Source organism: Dermacentor variabilis, chromosome 8, assembly GCF_050947875.1.
Source record: "Dermacentor variabilis isolate Ectoservices chromosome 8, ASM5094787v1, whole genome shotgun sequence".
Lineage (NCBI taxonomy): Eukaryota > Metazoa > Arthropoda > Arachnida > Ixodida > Ixodidae > Dermacentor > Dermacentor variabilis.
Genome location: NC_134575.1, coordinates 4,774,537 through 4,798,727, shown reverse-complemented (window position 1 = coordinate 4,798,727; position 24,191 = coordinate 4,774,537). Strand labels below are relative to the sequence as shown.

At 46.2% G+C, this 24,191-nt stretch overlaps 1 protein-coding gene across 3 annotated transcripts in view; it reads right to left on the bottom strand.

Annotated features, from left to right (window-relative positions):
- The window catches only part of LOC142589534 (uncharacterized), a 38,439-nt gene that overhangs the window by 3,759 nt on the left and 10,489 nt on the right, over window positions 1-24,191 (bottom strand). For all 3 annotated transcript variants that reach the window (XM_075700958.1, XM_075700959.1, XM_075700960.1), the window contains exons 2-7: window positions 17,751-17,913; window positions 14,403-14,786; window positions 5,787-6,048; window positions 4,494-4,645; window positions 1,942-2,197; window positions 46-209 (exon numbers count right to left, since the gene is read on the bottom strand). In XM_075700958.1, the coding sequence (XP_075557073.1) occupies window positions 46-209; window positions 1,942-2,197; window positions 4,494-4,645; window positions 5,787-6,048; window positions 14,403-14,786; window positions 17,751-17,913 (1,381 nt within the window). The remainder of the gene's footprint in view (window positions 1-45; window positions 210-1,941; window positions 2,198-4,493; window positions 4,646-5,786; window positions 6,049-14,402; window positions 14,787-17,750; window positions 17,914-24,191) is intronic.

Sequence of the window (24,191 nt, the reverse complement as noted above, 5' to 3'; positions counted from 1 at the left end):
GAGCGAATGTGGACTACATGTTGAGCGAACATTTGAACGACGTACGCGTCACAATGCCCTTGATGACGACCGGTAGACCGGAGATTTTTCGAAGCCATGGCACATCCTCCCAAGTAACTGACGGGTTAAACAGCCTGGTTGTGTACTCGGTCAGCCCCGAGCCAGACATTGAGGATAGGTCAGACAGGGAACCTTCCAGGTTCGCAAGCCTGAAAACGCGAGAGACACATGTAACCAGTTACGAACAGATTGAAGGTTTTGACATAGATTGATCAGCACAGGATGCAGAATGAAACGCAGTAATTATAGTCGACGGCTAGGTCTGTCAGTGCGAGCGGGGCAAAGATGAAGCACTTAAGTTTCGTAGTTAGAACACATGGTAACAGTGGGCGTATGAAAAAGATTCGAGGAAAATAACCAAAGCGTGCAAGAAGCTTATTGCCAGAACTTGTTTTATCCAATAAGCTGTCAGGCAAACGATATGAGCAAAGACGTAACTTTAAATAAAATATTTTTCTGTCTCTTTCTAAAAAAAGTCTTGTGCAACGTAATAGGCTTTGTAGCGCGTCGAAGTTGGCCACAAGAAGTTGCATGGCTCATTGCGGCATCCTGTGCTTCCTCGAGTCTCGTTTACATCGCTTATGGCATTCATCGTGTGTCCGTTGTGGCCGTGTGCAATTTGTTGTTCTCTCCGTGTTCCTTTGCTTCATCCTCTTCTCTTAAGAGGCGGCTCGGTTCCAAGTCTGATTCCCCAATTCGTATACATGTGAAAAGCAGAAAGGCTTTTATGAGACAACGGCTGGATCGATTCGAATGAATTTGGTTGAACTTGAAAGAGAAAGTTAAATTCTAGTGAGTATAGATCGAAAAATTTTGATTTAGGGCTGGCATTTCTTACGGTTCCCGTAAACTGCTAAGCTTAAAAAAATATAAGCACGAAGTTTACAAATTCGTAAGTCTCCACCAACAACAAATATCACAGTTCTGTAAAGTGCACCTCTTAGAGCTTCTGAAGCTGAAGAAACCGAGATATTACAGCTTACGCAAAATTGTTATAGTGTGCATGAAGGTATTGTAGAAGTCCTACTCATGAATTTGTGGTATATTCCTGAGCAATACATAATGCATGGATTTCGTTGAAGTTCCTGCAGGACACCAAGCTCGACGAGCGGCTCTATCGAGGCAACTGTCTCATGTACATAAGCACTCACCACTTCTCTTATCATCATCATCCATCCCAATACTTTCACTCCCCTTCCCTCTTCCGCAGTGCAGAGTAGCAGACTAGAGCGCACTAGCTCAGGTCGACCTCTCTGTCTTTCCTTTCAATAAATTCTATTCATTCAGTGCGCTTTAGATGTAATATTAGATGAAGTTTAGAGAATGGTGATGTTGTTTTTTATTGCCGTACTACAGAGTTGTAAACCTAATATTTGAGTCTTTTTTTTTAAATTTTTCAATCTTCAGCGAGATTAGTAATAACAATGATAGCCTACATGAGCAACGAACTTCCCTGCAGTCACTACAGCTTAACGTTTTCTTTTCAATGCAAGGAACCTCCTCAAATTGGGTGCAGTGGTTGCCGAGAAAAATGATTTCTCCGTTCCCGTGCATTTATATAAGAGCCCCTGAGCTACATCATCCTATGAATTGTTCAGCGTCGAAGTGCAAAAGTGTATGCCGTCAACACTGTGGGCTGATTGGCTGACTCATTAGCAGGGAAGAAGTTTGGGCGTGTTGGAGGGATAAATTCAGACTGGGATACATAGAGCAAAAAATTTTGACACAGGGACAAGCAGAACACAGGACGAGCGCTATAAAAAAGCGCTCGTCCTGTGTTCTGCTTGTCCCTGTGTCAAAATTTTTTGCGCTGTCTATCCCAGTCTGAATGGCTGACTCATCTTTGACGATAAACTTAAGAGACGACGCGACTCGATTCACTTGAGGTTTGGTGGCAGGCTGAAGTTGTTCTTGACGTCGGCTATCCTGAGGCCGAATACGGGAGCATCGACCGTCAGAACCAGAGCCGAGTATCCTGCCTGTACAGCGCGCTTGACCAGCGACTCGGTGAGGGACCGGTTCCGGTACACGTACAGCTGGTACCACAGCAGGCAATTGGGCGCGCCCCGACGCACCTCCTCCAGTGATGTGGTGCTCAGGGTGCTGAGGATCATCACCGTACCTGCGGCCTCGGCCGCTGCGCGTGTAATGATGTAACCGTGAGAAATATCCGTATACGTGAACACCGAGAACAGCTCGGTTTATTCACCGCACAGCGCTTGACGAAATGATTGCATCATTTCGTGTTTACAGCTTATCTTTACTGCATTTCAGAACTAGCGTGCAACGCTGATGAGGCTAGCGAGGCTTCTTGCCGTATATATACGTGTTTGCAACAAGAAATATTTTGGTGTTCTTTGCCAGCAATTCTGTAAAACTCTTTTTTACTTTTCCCCAGTAACAAATGAAGCAAAAAGTTTGAATTCTTACAAATAAACAAACTGTGATATACGGCTGTTCATAACACGCTGTTATAGCCCACTTTGCTTTTACTTGTTTTCTCATTCGGGTTTTTCAATGGCAACCCGCTGCGGCATTCTCACGCGCCGGCTCGCGCGACCATGCGTGGCCACGGGACTCGACCGCGAAACGCGCGGAGTGATCGGCTTAGATGGCGGCAATTCTTACGCAGCTTCCACAGCGTTGACCCGCCGTGGTTGCTCAGTGGCTATGGTGTTGGACTGCTGAGCACGAGGTCGCGGGATCGAATCCCGGCCACGGCGGCCGCATTTCGATGGGGGCGAAATGCGAAAAACACCCGTGTGCTTAGATTTAGGTGCACGTTAAAGAACCCCAGGTGGTCCAAATTTCCGGAGTCCTCCACTACGGCGTGCCTCATAATCAGAAAGTGGTTTTGGCACGTAAAACCCCAAATATTTTTGTTATCCACAGCGTTGACCGCTAAGTATGAAACACATGACAAGTGAAATAAGGCTCTTATTATCGACATATTTAGTAACGTGCTAGCGCATAAGCAAGTACGGAGAGCCACCAACTAAACCTTTTATAGAACTCTTGAATCTATTGCCGATTGTTAGCGAAAAATAGAAAGTTTTGCATAGAAGTTGTATTTCGTAAGGCTGCACGAATAGACTAGCATAAGAACCGTGAAGAAGGCGTTGCTGCACATATGCCATATCTGACCTTCATATTGCTGCTTCAAGAACATAATATGCTTAAAACATAATCTTAAGCATAATTTAAGCGTCTAAGTTACACGATCATCAACTAGCTCTTTATATGTATAAACATAAACTTCCGTAAATACAAATCATTCCCCGTATGACTATACAGCCTACGTACCTGGTTAACACCAGTGCCGCGTACACGTACACATAGCGGTAGATCTAGGCTGGACTACTGCATGCCTACACTATACAGCCTTTTAAATTAAGGCTCACATCGATTTCAGAGCCCCACTCAGCACGTTTAAATCAGAAGTGCGTGATTACCTGATAAAGCACTAAACCTTTTGCTGTTACTTTTCCTGCAGTGTTTATGAATTCTCAGATAATGTCCATCATGTATGCTGTATCTGTATTAAGCAAATTTATTTCTTCTTCATAATGACTGTATGTATATACAGTTGCTACAGTTGGTGAAATCCATTGCCTCTTGGCTTCTGTAGGCCCCCAGGTCCCGTCAGGTTGTCTGCGGCAGCTTTTTGCCTGCGGGACTCCCACCTTGTGTGTTGGAAATAAAGCGAATTCTGATCTTGATACTGATGCTTAATTCTGTCATCGCGGGGGCTCTGGACGCACGTGATCTTCCTGGCAGGTTGACGTCAATGCGTTTTCACAAACTGGTTTTCAAGCTTACCTGTATAGTTCCATTAGGCTATCTGTCTATGAATCCACCTACCCTAGAACGTGCTGCAAATATCATTTATAGCCTGACGAAACTCACGTATGTTCTCTGTGCGGTTCAGCCCCAAGACGAAAATCAGTACGTCAAACTCAGAAAGCGACATGCGAATTGCTACAGTTCCTGAAGTTGACAAACCAAATAGAGCCTCGGTGTGCAGCTTCCAAGAAAGCGAAACCCTCATAATGCGCGGATCTAGGGGCAACGTCTGGATGTCCTTACTTGATCCGGATGTCCGGATGCCGGGATCTGGATGTGAACAGTGATCGTGAGATGGGTTGTGCCGAATTATTCGTTCCTGAATCCCTTTTCTCCTTTCGTACACTGTGTGTCGAAACTAACAAAATATGGTTGCGACTAACAAAAATCGGGCTTCTCGGTTTTCTTGTTGTCGGTCACGAGACACGCATGGATTTACGTAAAGTTAAAGAGCCGCAGGAATGATTTCAGCTATCATTGTAGGGCAAAGTTATACTCTCAGATGGATTAAGTAACCGAATAATGATAATTTTGAAGGATATCGCAAGCATGCAGGAACCCACTTCCCTATACAGGGTCCCAGTAACTACCTTTCGCGGTTCCCACCTCTCCAACGGGGTGGGCCAGCTTCTGCATCGCCGATGGCGCTATGCCAATCGGCATCGATATCTCCCGCCCGAGCACCCTCGTCGCCGTGCTTGTTTTGGACACGTCCACTAACACCTGGGGTCGGAAGCGGAGCCTGCGTTGGAGGCAAGAAGTCAAGGCGTCCGAGTGAATGAGCAATTCGACCACATTAGTTGTACAAGGTAATGTGCTTTCACCGACGTATTACTTTGTTAATATTTTGCTTTCCAGTTGAAGAAAGCAAAATCATAAGTAAATAAAAAATAAAAAATCGGGTTAATGGGGGAGGGGCGCGGTCACAGCAAACTTCTCTATCTGATGAGAAATTTCATTCTCGAATTTCGCCTTCCTCCGTCTGAGCAATCTTACCGGTTTCCTTTCTCTCTGGTGGATTTTCACGTTTCATTTTTTATATTGTCTTCTTATGCCAGGTCTTACTGTTCTCAATTTCACATGCTTCTATCTTCCTTTCAAAGTTTCCTGAATTTGATATTTCAGACCGCTCAAAATTTCTTGGTATAGGCTAATACGAATCTTGACTGATGTAGATGAGTAACGCGTATTCCACCGATTTACTTTAGTTAAGCATTTACAGATTCAAGCCATCCAAATACTTAGCTTCAGTTATTTCCGTGCGAAAGGCCTTGCACTCTTCCGAAATAACTAGTCCTTCCAATTGTTTTTTGGTTAATTGATTAGCATGTGTTATTTACACTGATGAAAACTCTGAACAGCCTTATTCCCGTAAATGCATTTGACAAGCTATTCCTTTGTAATTCTAATAATACAATATTTACTCTGAATTTGCTTTTTAATTGAAAACAGACGACTCAATCTATAGAAATGGGGTTTTAGATTAACTTGCCCAAGGACTTGAAAGCACTATCCGTGCCCTTTGGGAAACTTAATGAAACAAGAGTGCTGTTTGTTATAGAGCGTTAACATATTTCGGTCCGTCATGTTCACTAGCAGCGTATTGTCTGTTACTGTTCTACTAAGCAACGTATTAGTTGCACCGCTGTGGCTTCACTCACATCCCTTCATGCCTTGCCAAAAAGTAGGTTCCCCTTACAGCCATGAGTTATGGGGCGTCCTCCTGCACGTTCAAGCCGAACGTAACACCTTCCTTGTTCTCTGTTTGTGTGGCATGCGTATGTCGTTAAGCTGCACTCCATCATTCATTTCAGGGGCATACATAACCAAGCGGAACACACTTCGTAGTATGTAGCTGCGGCTCTGCAGGCGAAGCGAGGTACCTGGAGAAAGCCTGCACGTTCTCCCTGAGTGTCTGCTCCCTGTCGGCGCCGCTGTCGTAGTAGCCGCGAACGGTGCGCTCGAGCTTGGCGTCACCCAGCCGCTCGATGTCGGCCACTGTCACCACATCGGGGTCCCGCGACAGCTCGATGGGCGGCACCTTGGCGCGGCTACTCCCGTCCGGTCTGCTACCCACGGCGCCGGTTCCTCCGCCCAGAGGTCTGGCTCCCAGCACCGCTGGTGATGTGCCGTCCGCGTCCGACCCTGCGTCACAGACAAACCTTGTAGTTAAGTAGAAAACTTAGAAAAATACTCGAGAAACTGCCATAGCGGTTACTCGAGGTATCCGCAAGAGCTCACGGAAACGCTGCTCTGTCAGCTAAAGAGCAATATATTCACTACTGAAGTAAAACTCTTGCTTGAGCTAGTTGGTTCATGCTTAAATTAATAAAGGCAAGGCACAGAAGACCAGGACTCAAGAAGAAGAACACAAACAACAGGACCGGCGCCGGTCCTGTCGTTTGTGCTCTTCTTCTTGAGTCCTGGTCTTCTGCGCCTTGCCTTTATTAATTCACTACTGAAGCACGCAAGCGAATACTCCACAAGGTGATGGCTCCAGAATACTGAAGCTGTCATACCGCCAAATATGTGTAAGAGTGCGACCCAATTTTGAAAGCAAGAGAAGTTGTGCAATATCAAGAGCGTGACAGGGTGAGGGAGAGGGCATGCAAGGGCTTCTGCGTGCAAGTCTTTAGTTCAGGTCCACTTCCCATTTTCCTAGTGAAATGCATGTAAAGCGCAAAAAACGTTTTTCCGAGACGACCACTGGATAGACTTGAAATAATTTTGTTGCATTTGAGGGGGAAAATTAAATACTAGCAGCAACAGGAAGGAGTCATACTGATCTACGGCCTAGATATTTTACGAAAATTGCCGGAAATTTCAAATTAAATAAAATGAAGCACGAACTTTACTAACTCGTAACTACACCAATAGCAGACATCCCTACATCTGTTACAGCAGATCAAGCAAACAAATGTGATGTATGAATTCAAAGCTTACGTGCGATTCTTAAGGTCTAAGCACACGCGGCTAATCACGCGCGCCTTGCTACGCGTCGCGCATCTCCGATGCCATGCGCGCTTGTCCTACGCGTCTAGAGAGGGGATATGCGCAGGCCGCGTCAGGCGGGGCTTGGTTTTGACCGTAATTTTCTGAGCGTACTCGAGACAGAACTGACAGCCTGTGTGCCGTCGCCACGCGGCCGGCAGGCAAACCTCCGGTGCGGGTTTGGAAACGGGAGACCACGCTAGGGGGCCAAACGGAGCGGTCACGCTTCGCATGAGCTTTCGCCCCGACGCCTCATTTCACCCGGAAAACCTCGACGTCGCCGTAAATGCAGTACTCTATCGTCCTCTACCCATCAAGCAAAACCCGTGGATAACCGGTTTTCAACCGTAAGTCCATTTCCTGTTCTCTGCTTGTTCGAAGATCCGCGGAGAAGAACGCTGCTCTAAGCCTAGCGGCGTCGGGCCGTCGGCCCGACGGAACGCTGCTCCCGCTCGTGCGGGACGCGCCAGGATGACTGACGACGACGCGTCTGCTACGATCGAAGCCACGACGCCGATCGAAAAGAACCCCCAACGCGACAACGCTACCGACCTCTCGCAAAAGAAAACCCTTGTCAACGGGGGATGGTTTACTACAAGATACCACAACTCAAGGCTGATACCGGGACCGAAGCGGTCGACAAATCAGCACCGAGCCAGCCCGAACTAAAGGAGAATCCCATTCGCCAAGAGAAGCTACCTCCACTGCCGAAGACCGATTTCAATGTGATCATTAGACCGAAGAATGGGCTCAACATGAGTCAACTGAGCACGCATCAGATGGCCCGGGCTATAACCAAAACATATGGAAAAGCAGACTTGTGCAACGAAGGCAACTTGCTTATACGGTTGCGCAACGGATCGAACATCGCCATAATCAGCAGGGCAAGCATGGAGACTGCCAATGCAGTGCAGAGCTTTCCAAGTATACGTTTTGGTGCGAAAGACTATGCAATGACGGCGTACGTGGCAGCGCCGGACAATTCGTGTAAATGAGTGATTTACAGACTGGACGCCGGTACAACGCCCACCGAATTACTAGCCCACCTTCGGGTGGGCCAGTAACCTTCGAGTAGCCAGTTACCTTCGAGGGCAAGATCGTCCCCCGCTAAGTTGACTACTACGGCGGCGAGACACGTTGCTACCTCTATCGGTCACAGCGGCAAGTTTGCTATATATGCTTCAAGCCTGGGCATAGGGCGGATGTATGTCCCACACCTGACGCCATTCTCTGTTCGAGCTGCGTCGAGCCAGTAATTGAAGACGGACACACCTGCGAGCCCAGGTGTGCGCTGTGCAAGGAAGCGCACCCCACACGGGAAAAGGAGTGCAAAGAACGCCTGTGGAAACCGAGGAGCCCACGGGCGAGAAAAAAAGGAGGAACCAGACGCCGAAGCCAGGGACGCCGGCGGACGTGGCCGGCCTTGGAAACGATGGTTCAGTAGGGACTCCAGCTCGGCATCCAGGTCCAGATCAAGCTGGATATCCGCGTCCAAGACCAGGCAGGCTTCGGAAACGAAAAAGAAGCAGCAGACGAAGACCATACACAAGAAGGAAGAAGACCGTAAGGTGAGCTGAAAAGCGCACCTTTTCTCAGCCTCTTCCACTGCTCCAAAGAACACGAACACGCAGAATGACGAAGTAAATGAGCTAAGGCAAACTATTCAGACTCTTAGGGCAGAAAATGCTGAGCTCAGACAGAAGCTCAACGAGCTCATAGATAAACTTAAGACACTGAGAACAGGGCAGACAAACTCAAAGCCGCAAACAGACGAAACCCAGTCGGCCACCATAGGGCCGCAGGAATTCACAACTGCCATGGTAGCCATGAACTATGCACTAGCGAATCTTAGCAACCGTGTTTCTAACATCCAAGGGGAGGCGCGCAAGGATAGAGAACGTCTAGTACAATTTACGGGCATGAAATCCAGAACTAAACCATATACTAGGCCATCGGCTGAGTATGGCGAGCAGCCGTAAACGCTCGGTCAAGTTGGAAACCCTCGATATATAGTAGTGGAACTGCCATGGGATCCGCAGAAAGCAGGGTCTCCTCAAACAACGCATCACTAACTGCACAGCTCCGTCAGACATAATCGTCCTACAGGAAACCGGCTGCTCACCCACTCTTGCGGGCTACTCAGTCTATGAAGGGCTCGGCCAGAGTAAGGTCGCGTCGCTGGTTGCCAAAGCTGTCACCGTAATCAGACACGACATTGACGCAACGGACACTGACGACGTCTTTATTGAAATGGTTACCCAAAAAAGAAGCCAAGAAAGCATCTTTCTCCTCAACATTTACAGCCCGCCCAGCCAGAGGAAAGCCGACTTCGGCTACCTGTTACGCAAGGCAGAACAAGCAGCAGGCAAGAAGGGTATCGTCATCCTGGGGGATTTTAATGACTGGCACAAAAGCTGGGGCTACGTTAAGGAAACTCAAGAAGGCAGGGGCCTAGCCAGAGAAACGGATCGTAGAAGGCTTAGTCTCATCACAAACCACACCCAACCCACGCGAGTGGGGAGCAGTATCAACCGAGATTCGTGCCCAGACTTGGCATTCGTCAGAGGGCCAAGGAACGCTCTATGGGAAAACGATGGGGAAACACTTGGCAGCGACCACTTCATTTTGCGCATCAAGGTATACACCCTCCCGATCAGGAAAAGACTTGGCCAGGCTAGGCTCACCGACTGGGTAGCCTATATAGAAAAACTAGGGCGGAGTCCGAAGACACTGAGATCACAGACATTACGAGCTGGGTCGCAGGAATCAAGGCAGACTGCAAAAGGCTAACCTGAGAGGTCGCCCTCACCTCCAACACATCCGAGATGGATAAGCCTCTTTTACACCTATGGGACGCCCGACGGGGGCTACTAAGAAAATGGAGGCGGCAGAAGCACAACAGAAAACTCAGACTAAAATCGTTGAGGTCACCAGACAAGCCGAAGAGTATGCGACAGAAGAAGAAGTATTTTAATGATTGGAAAATGTAGAGAGGTCGGCCGGATAATGGAGCATCTGGCCTGCTACTCTACGTAAGGGAAGGGGAAAAGGGGAAGAAAAAGGGTCACAGTGGGGGATGATAATGGGAGGAACGAAGTGAAGGACACATTACACAACTGGTATCACAGGCGTGAGTCCAGGCCCGTGTCACCTAGGAAACGTGAAAGTGCACGCATTGTCTCTGTCGTCTGCCAACTCTGTGGCCATGCGCCTAGCAAGAAGTACTCCGACAGTGGTCCATCTTGTAAATGTCTCAATGTTGTCAGTCTTTCGCGCGCATACTCAGGGCACACCACGAGCACATGTTCTATAGTCTCTACAGCGCCACACACTGAACAGTCCGGGGAGTCTGTCCGTCCAATAATGTCCAAATATTTGCGAGTATTTGCGAGTATGCGACAGAACTCTCAGGGCGCAGCTGGGACCAAAAATTCAGCGAGCTACAGGGGACCCTAGGCTGGAGAAAGACAAGGGCCTTGCTAAGGGCTCTTATAGACCCAACCATGACGAAGTCCGAAAATCGTAAAACGGCCCAACTTATCGCGCACCGATTCCAAGGCACAGACCGGGAAATGTTAGAGAACATCAAGCAGCGCTACATTGGGGATACAACGGACGTCGACTGCGCTTGGCATACACGGGCGAAGCAAATCCCGCTCTAGATGAACCCATTACCATAGAAGAAGTGAGACACGCTGTGACGTCTGCCACAAAGAACACCAGGCCACGCAAGGATGGCATCACCAGCGCCATGATAAGGAACCTGGACGAAAACTCCATCAAACGATTTACAGAACTCGTGAATAAACACTGGGAACAGGGGACTATCCCGGACGACTGGAGACATGAAGAAATAGTAACGATTCCGAAGTCTGGAAAGACTCCCTGCCTGGAAAACCTGCGACTCATTTCGCTAACGTCCTGCTTGGGAAAAGTATACGAGAGAATTGTGCTTCAGAGGTTGAAGACCCACCTGGAGGATAACGAGCTCATGCCACACGCTGTGTTTGGATTCAGAAAATGCCTCTCAACGCAAGACATCCTCCTGCAGATTAAGGGGGAGGTACTAAGGAGGGGGTACTTACTACCATCCCGAAATACGGAGAAAATATCTTGCTTGCACTCGATCATAAGGCGGCCTTCGACAATGTAAGTCATAGGGCTGTGCTGGAGGGTCTCAGCAACATTGGTTGCGGGCAGAGAATACACAACTACGTCAAAGCTTTCCTCAGTGACAGAACCACCACCATTGGTATAGGAGGCATCAGGACAGACACCTTCAACATGCCCAAAAAAGGGAACACCGCAAGGCTCTGTGATAACCCCTACGCTTTTTAACATTGTTATGATCGGGTGAGCACGGAAGGTCGAAAAAAATTGAAGGGCTCCAACATGCCATATATGCCGACGACGTCACAATCTGGGTGACCAAAGGATCCTTCAGAGAAAAACAAGACTTTCTGCAGAGTGCAGCAGATACAGTCCCCGCATACACTGAACACTGCGGACTTGTCTGCTCCCCGGAGAAATCCGAGATGCTCAGAGTCTACAGAAGAGGATACAACCTGCAAAACTCCAAGACATCTTCATAGGGGGGGAACAAGATTCCGGAGGTATCCCAAGTTAAGATCCTTGGCATGTGGATACAAAGCAAGTGTCGTGTGGATCACACGATCAGACAGCTGGCTACAGCTCATCACGAGGATGATCGCAAGAATCTCAGACAGACGACGATGTATGAAGGAGGAGGACACATGTAGGCTAATACAGGTCCTCGTGGTCAGTAGGATTGTATACAGTGTCTCCTACTAAACACCGCTCGAGCAGGAAAAAGAACAATTAGAGGCAATCCTTAGGAAGGCTTACAAATGCGCTCTCGGACTACCGGTCAATACCTCGTCGGAGAAATTCCTTCAATTGGGCATAAACAACACAGTGCAAGAACACATCGAGGCTCACATTCTCGCGCAGAAAATGCGACTCATGCTGACTCCAAAGGGCAGGAACACGCTGAAGATACTGGGTGTCAGGGATGCTTGCAGAGAAATTAACAGCACGGAAAGCATACCTAAAGAGATTCGAGAGATCATTGAGGTCAGCCCGATACCGAGAAACAAGCACCCTAAAATACACAAGGCCAGAACAAAGGCAAGATCAGAAGCTCACAACAAATATTTCGTGGCGAGGAAAGATGTGGGGGGGGGGGGGTGTTATACGTCGACGCGGCCACATACAGAGAACACTCCGGGGCGGTAGTCAGCGTTGTTGATCACTAGCTTAGAGAAATCAATTGCCCTTCGATCAAAGGCAACAACGTCCTCGAGGCTGAGGAAGCGACAATCGCACTCGCCATCACCCACCAGGGCGAAGAGGCCACTACAGCAATACTTACGGACTCGCAAGAAGCGTGCAGAAGGTAGAGCAGTGGACGCATATCCACTGCGGTCATCCGCATACTCAAGATGAGAAAAATCACCTTTTCGAGATGCTTCATTAAGTAGACATCAGGTCATGAGACTGTGACAGGGAACCAGCGTGCCGACGCCAACGCCCGAGCATACGCCAACTGGGGGGCGCACCACGACGGGGAAACGGACACAGTCACCAGACGATAAGGAGCAATTTTAGAAAACCAAAGATCCCTAAGGAGGATCTACCCCCCTCCCCACAAACACCTTAGTAGAGAGCAGTCGGTTGCCTGGAGACAACTGCAGACTAATACATACCCCAATCTGAGCCCGCTCAGCAAAATCTATCCGTCAACATTTGGCAATAAGTACCCGCTGTGAGGGGAACACGCACCGCTTTACCAAGTTCATGGGCCTGCCAGAAACCAAAGGTAGCGCCAGTACACAAAACAGAAACACCGGAGCAGTGGGAGGCTGCGCTGTCCTGCTCGAAGCCTGAAGAACAGCTCAAGCTGATCGACAGAGCTAGCAAGATGGCAAAGGCCACAGGGTCCCTCAACTGAGGGCTCCACTTTCGCCGGTATACCTCCTTTGTGAAAATAAAGTTTTTCATTCATTAATTCATTGGAAACGGGTGGTGGTGATTGTTTCGAAATCGCGCAGACACGCCGGGAACCGCCGCTGGTTCTGTGTCGCACAAAGACGATGGACCCTATCAATAATGAACCGCTGGTTGCCAGCTTTGGGGCTCGGCTTGCACTTTGGCCGGTGAAGCACAAACGCCGTAACTACGTGACGAGGTGCTTGTTGGCCGTGAGACGCGAACAATTTATTGGGCGCATGTCTTCGGTAACTGGCTCTGGTGTGACATGCGTATTTTTATGTGTCTTGTGTTGCGTGCGCATGCCTGCTTAAGTGGCCAACGGTATCTATCTATCTATATATATATATATATATATACGCTAGGAGAAGTGACTGAGATTATGGCTTTCAATCAACTAGCGTGTGTTATAAAGATTGAATCATTAGACGCCGCTGATTCCGAATTCGATTGTCAATTTCATGGCTCATAGGCCTAACACTGCTTTGCTTGGCTGATGAAGGCACGTAAAGTTGGTTACTCAAGACTAATTGTAACTAATTGCTTGCTGCTAATAGAGTAACCTCTAAATTGTAATTTAACGCGAAAACACGTAAGTCAAACTTACTCTGATCATAGAGTGATATATTTTATTTAATTAATTCCAATAGCTTTTCTTTGACGCCGTATGGCGCTGTCGGGGCGCAAGACGCTATTCGCAAACGCAATGGCCTATTCTAAAACTGTTCAATCCTGCCTGCCCCAACGCTAACACCCGCATAGCTCTTTGGGGCCCCTATGCTAAAACTCTATTGTTTCCGCGTGGAAACACGCCTCGTTTCGGGGCTTAATAAGTTCTCGCAGGCGTTCCCGAGCCGACTTCACAATGAGCCATCATATGCTTGAGATTCTAAAGGTCTGCAGCTACACTTTGACACCTAGTCAAAAATGCAAGGAGAGCTTTGCTTTAAAAATGACGAAGTATGGAAATAGAGCGGTGCTAAAGGAATGCTCTGCCACAAAAGTTGAGAACAGTCCCTGTAGAAAAGTTTAACCGTGCCTGAGCTTGCACTGGCTCCCTGCAGGAATTCTGGGAGACGCAAGTGCGTGTCGTATACTGGAGTTTTGTTTAATTTTAGAGCACATAGCAGCGCAGCGCAAGAAAAGAAAACAAGGACTAAGAAAGGTACGTACACAGGATTGCACCCGTCCTGAGCATGCACCGTTCTGCGTCCTCGTTTTTTCGCGCTGTCCTGTTATGTGTTCAAGAACGCACCAATTAGGCCAAGCAAAATCATTATTTCTGGAGCACGCTCTAAGCGCTTCAAGTAGACCATAGCTACTTCGAGGCGTACGCGCACTCTAAGGTCTTGCGTGTAAGTCGCTGAGAGATATCGGAACACGAAAGGGCCAATCCCTGCCTAACAGATGGCTTATTGTCATCATGCAAACCGTTATGAAGACCCGAAAGCACGATCGCGCTATAACACATGTGTATGACTTTAGGGTTTCGTGCTGACCTGGAAATTGGTTGTGGTTCGGTCCCGGACTGAAGTTCTCAGTTATTCCCGGATCCTGGCGCCCGATGCGATCTGGGTACAAGGCACGGTCCTGGTCGAAGTCGGCACCGAAAGGGACTCCAACCTGCGGCGTCGGACCGAAGCCCGAGTCAAAGAGTTGAGGCAAAGTGTAGTGGTTTTTGGGGATATTTAGTCCTAGAAGAGGCCGAACGTCTACGTGTCGTTTAGAACTCTGGACGTCCAAGGGGTTGTAAACGGCGGGTTTTTCAAGGGCTGCGGTTTCGGAAGCAGGAACGTTTCTTGGCTCATCGCTTCTGCTTGATGAACCATGGCGCTCTGCTTTTGTGGCATGCTGTCGCCCCGGATTTTCGCTCGCTGAAGCTCCTGTAAAACGTGCGCTCTCGTGAGCAGGCACATTCAAATGGACAGCGTCTCAGCTGCACTTTAACAAATGGGCACTAAAATGACACGCTAAATCACTCTACACTAATAAATTATTCTTTGAAATATGTATTTTCTTTAATTTCTCGGTAATAGCTTCATTTTTGGAAGGAGAAATGAAGCTCAAATTTGTATTTTCTTAATTTTGCGCAGAAACCTCAGCAACGGCACGTGATTGTGATGGAACACGTCGTATACTCTCAAATTATGCACTTCCTTGACACTAACAATTTTTTTAATCCTTCCCAGCACGGATTCCGTAAATCTTTATCTTGTGAAACCCAGCTTGCCATATTTATTCATGATCTACACTCTAATCTCGACCTCAACCTTCAGACCGATGCAATCTTTCTCGACTTCGCAAAAGCATTCGATACAGTATCACACAAACGCCTTATACTAAAACTCTCCCAGCTGAATTTGCACCCTAACGTTTTCGCATGGATCGTAGCATTTCTCAACAAACGCTCCCAGTTTGTTTCAATTAAAAGTAGCCGCTCCAGCTCCCTCCCTGTAACATCCGGCGTCCCCCAAGGATCTGTACTCGCACCCCTCTTATTCCTCATATATATTAACGATCTGCCTGTACATGTATCCTCCCATATCCGTTTATTTGCCGACGACTGTGTCATCTATCGCACAATTACAAAGATTTCTGATCAAACTGCACTCCAACATGACCTTAACCTTGTACAACAGTGGTGTGATCTTTGGTTAATGAAGCTTAATCCTACTAAATGCAAGCTCGTTTCCTTTCATCGCAAACTTAATCCCCTATCATTGTCATACCTAATCTCCCACTCCACTGTCGAAAAAGTTCAAACATACAAATATCTAGGCGTCACCTTATCCTCTGACCTTTCATAGAACGCACACATCAGCAGTGTCATATCAACCGCGAACAGATCCCTCGGTTTTATAAAGCGTCATTTGCGTCACGCACCATCAGACATAAAACTTCTCGCGTACAAATCACTCATCAGATCGAAACTAGAATATGCAGCGCCCATCTGGAGCCCGCACCAGGCATACTTAAGAAACGAATTAGAATCTGTACAAAATCGTGCCACTAGGTTCATCCATTCTTCATATTCATACGACATAAGCATATCATCCCTAAAACGTAAAACTGATCTTGCTAATCTTTCTGTGCGTCGCCACATCGCCAGTCTTTGTTTGTTCCACAAATTATTTCACAGTCCGCTCCATCAAGCACCGTATATCATCCCACCGGCGCGCATATCCCCCCGTACGTCCCATCCTTACTCAATCGCACGCGCACGTGCTCGCGCCACTACTTTTGCAGCCTCATTTTTTCTTCGCACAGCAGTGGACTGGAATGGCCTTCCCCGGAACATTGCAGCCATCACGTGTTCATCAACTTTTGCGGACAACTTAACTACATTTGTTTCTCATGAAGATCACTCTCTGTAACCTTGATTTGTAAACCCACCCCTTATGTAATACCCCCTAACCGGGGTCTTTAAGGTAGTAAAGTGATGTGATGATGATGTGCTGTGATGTCATGATTTCAAAGTACTTTTACGTATTGGGGCCGTTTTGGCTGAGTAAAAGTTCTTGCAACTTGCTACGTTTAGTTCTTTGCCTCTTAAACTACAATAAATACACATTAAGCGATAAAAAAATATAGGTAGGCCTACGTGTGACGTCACGGCGAGTGACGTGCGGGAGCACATGGAAGGCGGCGGCTCCGCCAGTCTTACGTTCTGGCCTCCTTTCTGGCTTAGCGAGCCTCTTGTCACAATAGGAGCATCGTCTTTGGTAACGCAGAAGGGTAGTTTGTTGATCCATTGAAAATTTTTTTCTCTTAGTCCTTTCAGGCGTGATAAACATTGTATTCACTACCGTGAACAGCGACTTTCCTCATATTTAACAAGATCACGCCTGATATATAGAGGGAATTCCAGAAGATGTACTACATATTTGTGAAAAACGGGGGCGATGAAATGATTAAGCCACTTTCTTGGTGTTGCTTTCACCAAAGCAGACGGCACTCGAACATGACTATTGGTGGTAGTTAGCCGAGTAAGTGAACCATCTTCAACAGCATAACTTAAGGCATGAACAAGCAAAAGAAAACGGGACATGTGAGGTTCTTCTTCTTGGTCATTTCGTTAGCGGTGCCGTTAAAGATGGACTGCTACAAATTTGTCCAAACTGCAGTACTAACGAGTAAGTAAAGTTAGATTTACTTTTTAAAAGAACGCGTTTCGAACGGTCCATTGCGAGAATTGAATCTCGCCATTTGAAACATTCATAACCAATTCGAGTTGCAAAATGTTGACGCTGCTCATTTAGGTGGCGTTAATGAATGAATCTTGCTGCATCATAGTTTATTGGACGAGCGATATAAATAAGGGGATGCAATGGATCCGAATTTTTTTTCTTTTGTAGTCAGCTCAGGTAGTAGCAGACAGTCAAGCCAAGGAAAGCATGGGTATCTGTTATGTTTAAATGTAGGGGAAATGAGCTTAAGGGAAATGAAAACGCATGTAACAGTAACATGCCGCGGGTTGTAATTAACCGAACCCACACCTTCGGTATTAAGTGCAGTGCTTCAACAATTAAGCTGTCGTGGCGGCCGTCGTCTTTTCCACTTCTCTTGCTACTTACTCCTGACATGGTAAGTAATTATGGAGGTTTAACGTGGCAGACCTAATCAACACATGGGTGATGAGAAATGCCTTAATGCAGCGCTCCGAGTTCCCTATGTGACGCGAGAGTTATATTTAAGTTGCCGCACACCCGGTGCCACGGGTGCCTTGAACTCCACCTTCGTGGGCTTGCGGTTTCCGCAATTGAGACTTCATTTAGAATATAGCTTTTTGGTTGAGTGCAATGCGGCCCGCGAGAACTGGTTAATGAAAAAAATGCCTCCCCACTTACCCCGAGCTGTGCAACAGGCCAGCAGAAGCAGAAGCACGAGCCGTTTCATGCCACGGGTGTTCGACTGGAAGGCGCAGACGCGAACTGGTGGCCCCTGTATCCGAGTGACTGCACGGTTCCGCAGACCGGTAGAGAATCGCTCTCGCTTGCTCGATGGTCCCGGCTTGTTGCGATCAAGAAAAAACGAAAAAGAAAACGAAATGAGTCGTGCCACCGGAATTTCAATGAAGCTTCGCGTTCCTGACGTCACTGGACGGCCCGCGCATCGACTGACCTCAGCGTGCACGTCGAGAACGACCCATGGGTGCTGGGAGGTATGACGCGGGAGGGAAAGGGAAATAGCCAAAGTCAGACAGACACGAAACAATCGACGCCGACCCTCCCTGCATCTTTCCGGCAACTCGCCCCTAATTTCTGTAGCCATGGGTGGACCTTGACCTGATGCTTGCGTACTGCTTGATCGAAACGACAGCGGCCAGGGCTGGGCAATGCAGTGCAGCAGGCTACAACGAGGAAAAGGCGAGGTGGTCGTCAAGCGCCTTTGTATTCAGCCAGCTACACGCCTGGTGGACTGGGACTTCGAGCGGGATGCCTCAGCGGTTAGTGTTTGTAGGATATGAAACGCGGAAAAATATCGGTACGAAATTTGAACAAAGCAGAAGGCATTATAGTCAGCCTTAGGTTCTCTGCTGCGCAGTTTAGACTATACAGAAAACGTTTTTCTCTGTTACCTTCACGTGTATTACTTATGTGCTTGCATATACTGCCAAAATACACGGCTCCCAGACTGGCACAAATAATATCTTTTAACTTGGTACTTACTCAATCACACTGATTCAAACGAAACTCCACCTAGCTCGCTAGTACTCAGCCTCACCAAAAATAAAATTGAGCCCGACTCTTCCGGGCTTGGACTCATTGAGAACAGACACACTTTGGCTCCACTCAGATTCACCAGAAACCTGACACTGGTCTCCTATATCTTGGACTCTGGCCCTGGTTCCCTGGTATAGGAGGTGGTGATCATCATAAACCCGTATATTTGAATCTTAAATAAAGATCTTTGCAGCAGCATTACCAAGCTGGTGAGAACAGAAACTCCTCATTTAACTTGCTAAACAGACAAAGCATTTACGAGAGAATTTTCACAGGAATCCTGGTTGCTGATATTGTTTCCACTTTACGTTATAGGATACTTTGCTGATGCGACATATTGTTGGTATATGGTTGCCATTTTTTAGGAATTAAAGTGCAAATGTCAATAGTGCTGGCGCGACCTTGTTTTCTTTTTTCTTTTCTTCTTCTTCTCAATTTTTATCGGAGATCTATGCGCACTGCCTGGCTTGCATTGTCCGGGCCTTCTAGGGCCCTGGCCACTTCGTAACCGGCCTCCCTGCACAGGAGGAAGTCAACTGACATTGGGAGTGTTGCAAGCACTCTGGCAACACGTTGCAAGGCATACAGGCTAGTAGTATCATAAGGAAAGGCAACGTCACAGGTATATGGTGGCTGGAAGGTCGCAATGGTGCGGTCTGGGACCTGTCTGCAGAACACTTCAATCACGCGAACTCCACACCTCCGCATCTCGGCCTCGCGTTTCAAGAAACCCGCGTGCTCACCGGCATGCAATCGGAGGCGCTCGTATCGTCGCGTCGTCGTCTGCCAGACACACAAGTGCCGGTCACGTCATTTGTTGACGTAAGGCAACAATGTGTACTTGTTCTTTTCTCGCGCGCAGCAGCCTCCAGCTTGTGCTGGTTCCCGAAAATTGGCAGTGTGGGATACTGCGATATCGCAGATGAGTTTCGCAACACCTGCAGCGACAACGAGCTTTGAGGGGCCGGTAATTTGCATCCCATCCAGGCCAGTCGCGGGCACTCGCTCGGACGAGCTGAGCGCCGCCAATGCCGGGTTTCCTGACAGCCGTCAACTCAATGGGCGGCGATTTCGCCATCCACATTCTCATCGAGAAACGATCCAGGCCGGCGCGCCTGTGCGAAACAGCAGCACTGCTGCAAGCTTTGTGCTACTCGTGGAAGCGGGCACTTTTGCTTTGCTCTATTTTGCAATAGAATGTGAGAGGTGGCTGTGGCGTTCTGTTCGTGAGCACGAGGTGGTGAGTTCGATTCACGGCCTCAGTGGCCGCATTCCGGCGGGACGTAAAAGCGGTCGTATGCTTACTAAGCTTGTGACCTTTGCAGTCATACTAAGTCTTTTAGTATAATTTCCTATTATACTAAAAAGCTTAATATGACGGAGAGTAAGCGTAAGCTTAAATGACAGTATATGAAAGGCACCAGAAAATGGCTTCGTTTAAAATTTTCTTCACGCCATGTACTATACTAAAAAGGATGTATAGATAGAGAAACGTATATTAGACTCCCATAATATATCTCGCAAAGGAGAGATCTGAAAATGTATTAGTTTACTTTTAGGAGCGCCGCCTTGAGTCATTCGTTTTTTCCTCGGACCATAAGAGACTGGAATGTTCTTCCACTTGCGAATAGTAATATCGTATCCAATGATAATTTTTACCACGCCTCGTGTGTTTGATTTGAGTGTCAATTACACGATGTTATAGGATGTGAACCCCTGTTGTATTCTATGTAAGGAAGGAGGCAGGTACAAAAATAATTAATTAATTAATTATATGAATAAATAAATGAATAAGTAAATAAATAAATAAATAAATAAGTAAATAGATAAATAAATAAATGAATAACTAAATAAATAAATAAATAAGGGCGAGGAATAGAAAACCAACGCCGGTACTTTGGTTCACATTAACGAGCAAAATAAGTAGAATTTAAACATTGGGAGCTTGAAATAAATTAATTGGAAATGAATGAATCAGTGAAGAATTATTGATCAACTAATAAATCGCTCCATAAACGGGGCTTGAACTGAAGGACAGATGAGTTCATACAGCTAAAGTGATGTTACCTGAAGATTTTCCTAACTTTGAAAGTGGTATAAAATATCAGAACTACATCTTTGATAGTACTTTGACACACGAACAAATTGAGAAAAGCTGCGTTAAAGTAGGTTCGGACGAAATAAAAAGAAACATATATTTTGATTTTGCATTAGGCTCACTTAACTATTCACATGGAGCTCGCATTTGCTGGCGCTATTTCTTGTGCCAGCGCCGCATCTGCATGGCAAATTGAGCAATCGTCGTAATGACCAGTCGCATTGCTATCCCGCCGTGTTATAAGGAAGGCCACCGAATGTATAAAATATAATAAAGACGAAAAAAATCTCCAAGAAGAAACAGAGAAGTGTCGCATAAGGGCAGGAAGCAAAGCATAGCCGCTTGTATTTCTCGTGCTACCCTACGAAGCATGACGATAATGGGATAAAAAATAGCAGCCAGCTGGTTGTACATGTGAGTCTTTGCTGCCATAGGGCGCTTCAGGCCATCATATAATATGTCCAAGCCTTCAGCCTCATTCGTCGCGTCTTGGGTTGATCACCGAAGCTGTATTCATGGTATAAATGGTGACAAAAAGTGGAAAGGCTACTGGATCTCCGGAATGTAGCGTTCTTATACGCGATAATTTCTGCACGAAACTCTAACGTTTGTGCATGCGGGAATGGCGCTTAAGCTCCCACTATTTGGTAATCAATTGCGGTTAACGAACCAGCGCCCATTCCTTTCATATACTGAATGTTCCTTACCACCGTATACGATCGCAACACACACCAACTAGATTAGTTGGAGTGCTGAAAACACCAGCACTGTTCTCACGCGGAGCCAGTCAATGAAGATTTGAACGTGAACTTGTATTAGGAAAATGTCAGTGATCGCGCGCAAGCAGTATGACGTAAAATAGAAAATTGAGGAGCCATTCCACTTTGTGATGGTGGATGAGCACCGAAAAATCTGTAATACATCACACACGTTTAGACAAGGGAAAGCATGGGGACGGCGGGAGATGTAAATTGAAGGCAATGAGCAAAACGAAAAGAAGGTAAAAGCGTAAGCCAACGTTTCGACAAGGTAAATGCGACATGTCGCCTTGAAAAAGACGAGTCCACTTGTGAAGCGGTGGCTCTCGCTTTTGCCTTGCTCTCGTTTTGCTCAGGTTTACACAAAGGTACATATATTTATTTTCATTATTTGGTAATGGGAGAGACCATACCTTTGTGATTACTGTGATATACACTGATTGGTTCAGTTGCAACCTTAGAAAAAATCTTGGCCAAAGGTACATATATACGCGACCGTTGTTGAGTCGTGGAGTGACTTGGATTAGTGTGGCACTTCAAACCAAACTCTTCTGGTACAAACCGAGTGAACCATTTCTTGTCAGGTTTTTAAATGTGCACATTGAAGGATTTGACGATGACCACAGAGGTAGTGTCGTCACGGCTAACCCATGCAACGTGCGTGGTCATGTCCTTCTCGATATCACAGTTGGCTGTGCCTGGAGATATATACACAGTGGCTATCACAATTCCGCCTTTCGTTTGTACGGAACACACATCCCCATAGTTGGTGGCACTGTCCTCTCGCAAGTCAAAGGTGCATAGTTGTACGCACATTTTGTCCTGTGCGTATATGGCAACGACTCCTGCTCATGAATCCATGTGCTGTTCACAAACGATTCCAGTATACCTATCGATTTGATGCAATTAATCTTGATTTATTATTATTATTATTATTATTATTATTATTATTATTATTATTATTATTATTATTATTATTATTATTATTATTATTATTATTATTATTATTATTATTATTATTATTATTATTATTATTATTAGGGGTGGAGTGCTTGAAGCCTGCTTCACCTCCGCCGCTGGGCGGCTCACGCTAACCTTTTTATTACTGACGCACAAACCCGAAAAAAATACATGGAACTCCAGCCATGTGCAGCTTCGCTCTAAAAGAGCTCGAGAAGTGTACGCAAGGAACGCGCAGAGATATTTATGTAACTGCGCACTTTAGTTGACGCACTTAGTTCAAGTAAGTCACATTTTTGCAGACACTCTAGATAAGAATGGTGAGATCGATGCCATATTCGTGGATTTTAGCAAGGCATTTGACAGAGTTGTTCATCAAAAGCCAATTATAAAACTTAAAGATATTAATCTGCTGGATATACTAATTGCATGGATACAGGACTACTTTAGAAAGCGTGCTGAGAAGGTTTCAGCGTGTGGGAACAATTCGAGCTGGCTTCCTATCGTATCAGGTGTGCCCCAGGGCAGCGTTCTGGGGCATGCGTTGTTTTCACTTTATGTAAATTACACTGTTCACGTAATAACACCGCGAACACAAAACAGGCTATTAGCGAATGACTGTGTGTTATTCTATGAAGTTAGTTGTACCGGTGACCAGAATAACTTGAACTCGAGTCTCGGTAATACATGAAGTGGTGTAATGAAAGTCGTATGGTTAAGACTGAGACAACTCCATATCCGTATAACTCACCAAAAAGCACCATTTGTTAATATGTATAAGTTAGGGTTCATCAACACTATAACAAGTCAGCAATTTGCGATATCTCAGTGTAACAATAAGTAGTGGCCTTTCTTGGAACATGGGTATCTCATAACATTTGCTCTTATGTCTTCTGTAAGTCGCGCTTCTTGAAGCACAAGCTTAGGAATGCCTTTTAGAGACTCAAACCTATCAGTTATTTCACTTATATAAGACCCAAACTACAATATTCGTGTGTCTTATAACGCACTTTAACTAAAGTTAACATGAAAAAAAAAAAGACTTGCACATGTCCAAAGAAAGGCTGTTGGATTTACTTATACTACATTTGGTCTCACTTACTCGGCTTATGGCAGCTAACAATATTCAAAACTCGAACTCACAAAAAAGGAAGAACCGCCTGAAGTGTCTTGATTTGCTTATTATGCATATGCTTATTTAGCACTCAGCCCGGAATACGTTTATCCCATATGACCACGGGCACCATCGAATCCGTTCTCTAACTCCGTATTTCGCTAAAGATAACATATTTCCGCTTTCATTTCTTTCTAAGCACTGTATGAGTTGAACCGTCTAACTGACTTTTGCCAATTATAGATAGATAAGGACCTTGTTTATTCTTTCATGTAGAATGATTAGGGTTATCTTTTTAACTGTATTTTGCACCTATTTTTCATCTTGTGACGCGTGCCTGTCCTGTTCGGACCACGTATCGGTCAGCAGTATGAAGTAAATAAATAAATAAATAAATAAATAAATAAATAAATAAATAAATAAATAATAATAATAGCAATATACATGCAGGCGTGGGTACCTCGAATACCTCGAATGCCCTTATACAGTGAAAAGTGCATGTTTTTCTGCTCTGTTGTTTCGACGCTTTATGCCACAATCATCATTTTTTGCATTGGTACAATTTGTGCAAATGCACACCAGGATTTATACATAGTGCATCAGGTCAAAAATATCGCCGTCAAAGGGCCCGTAGC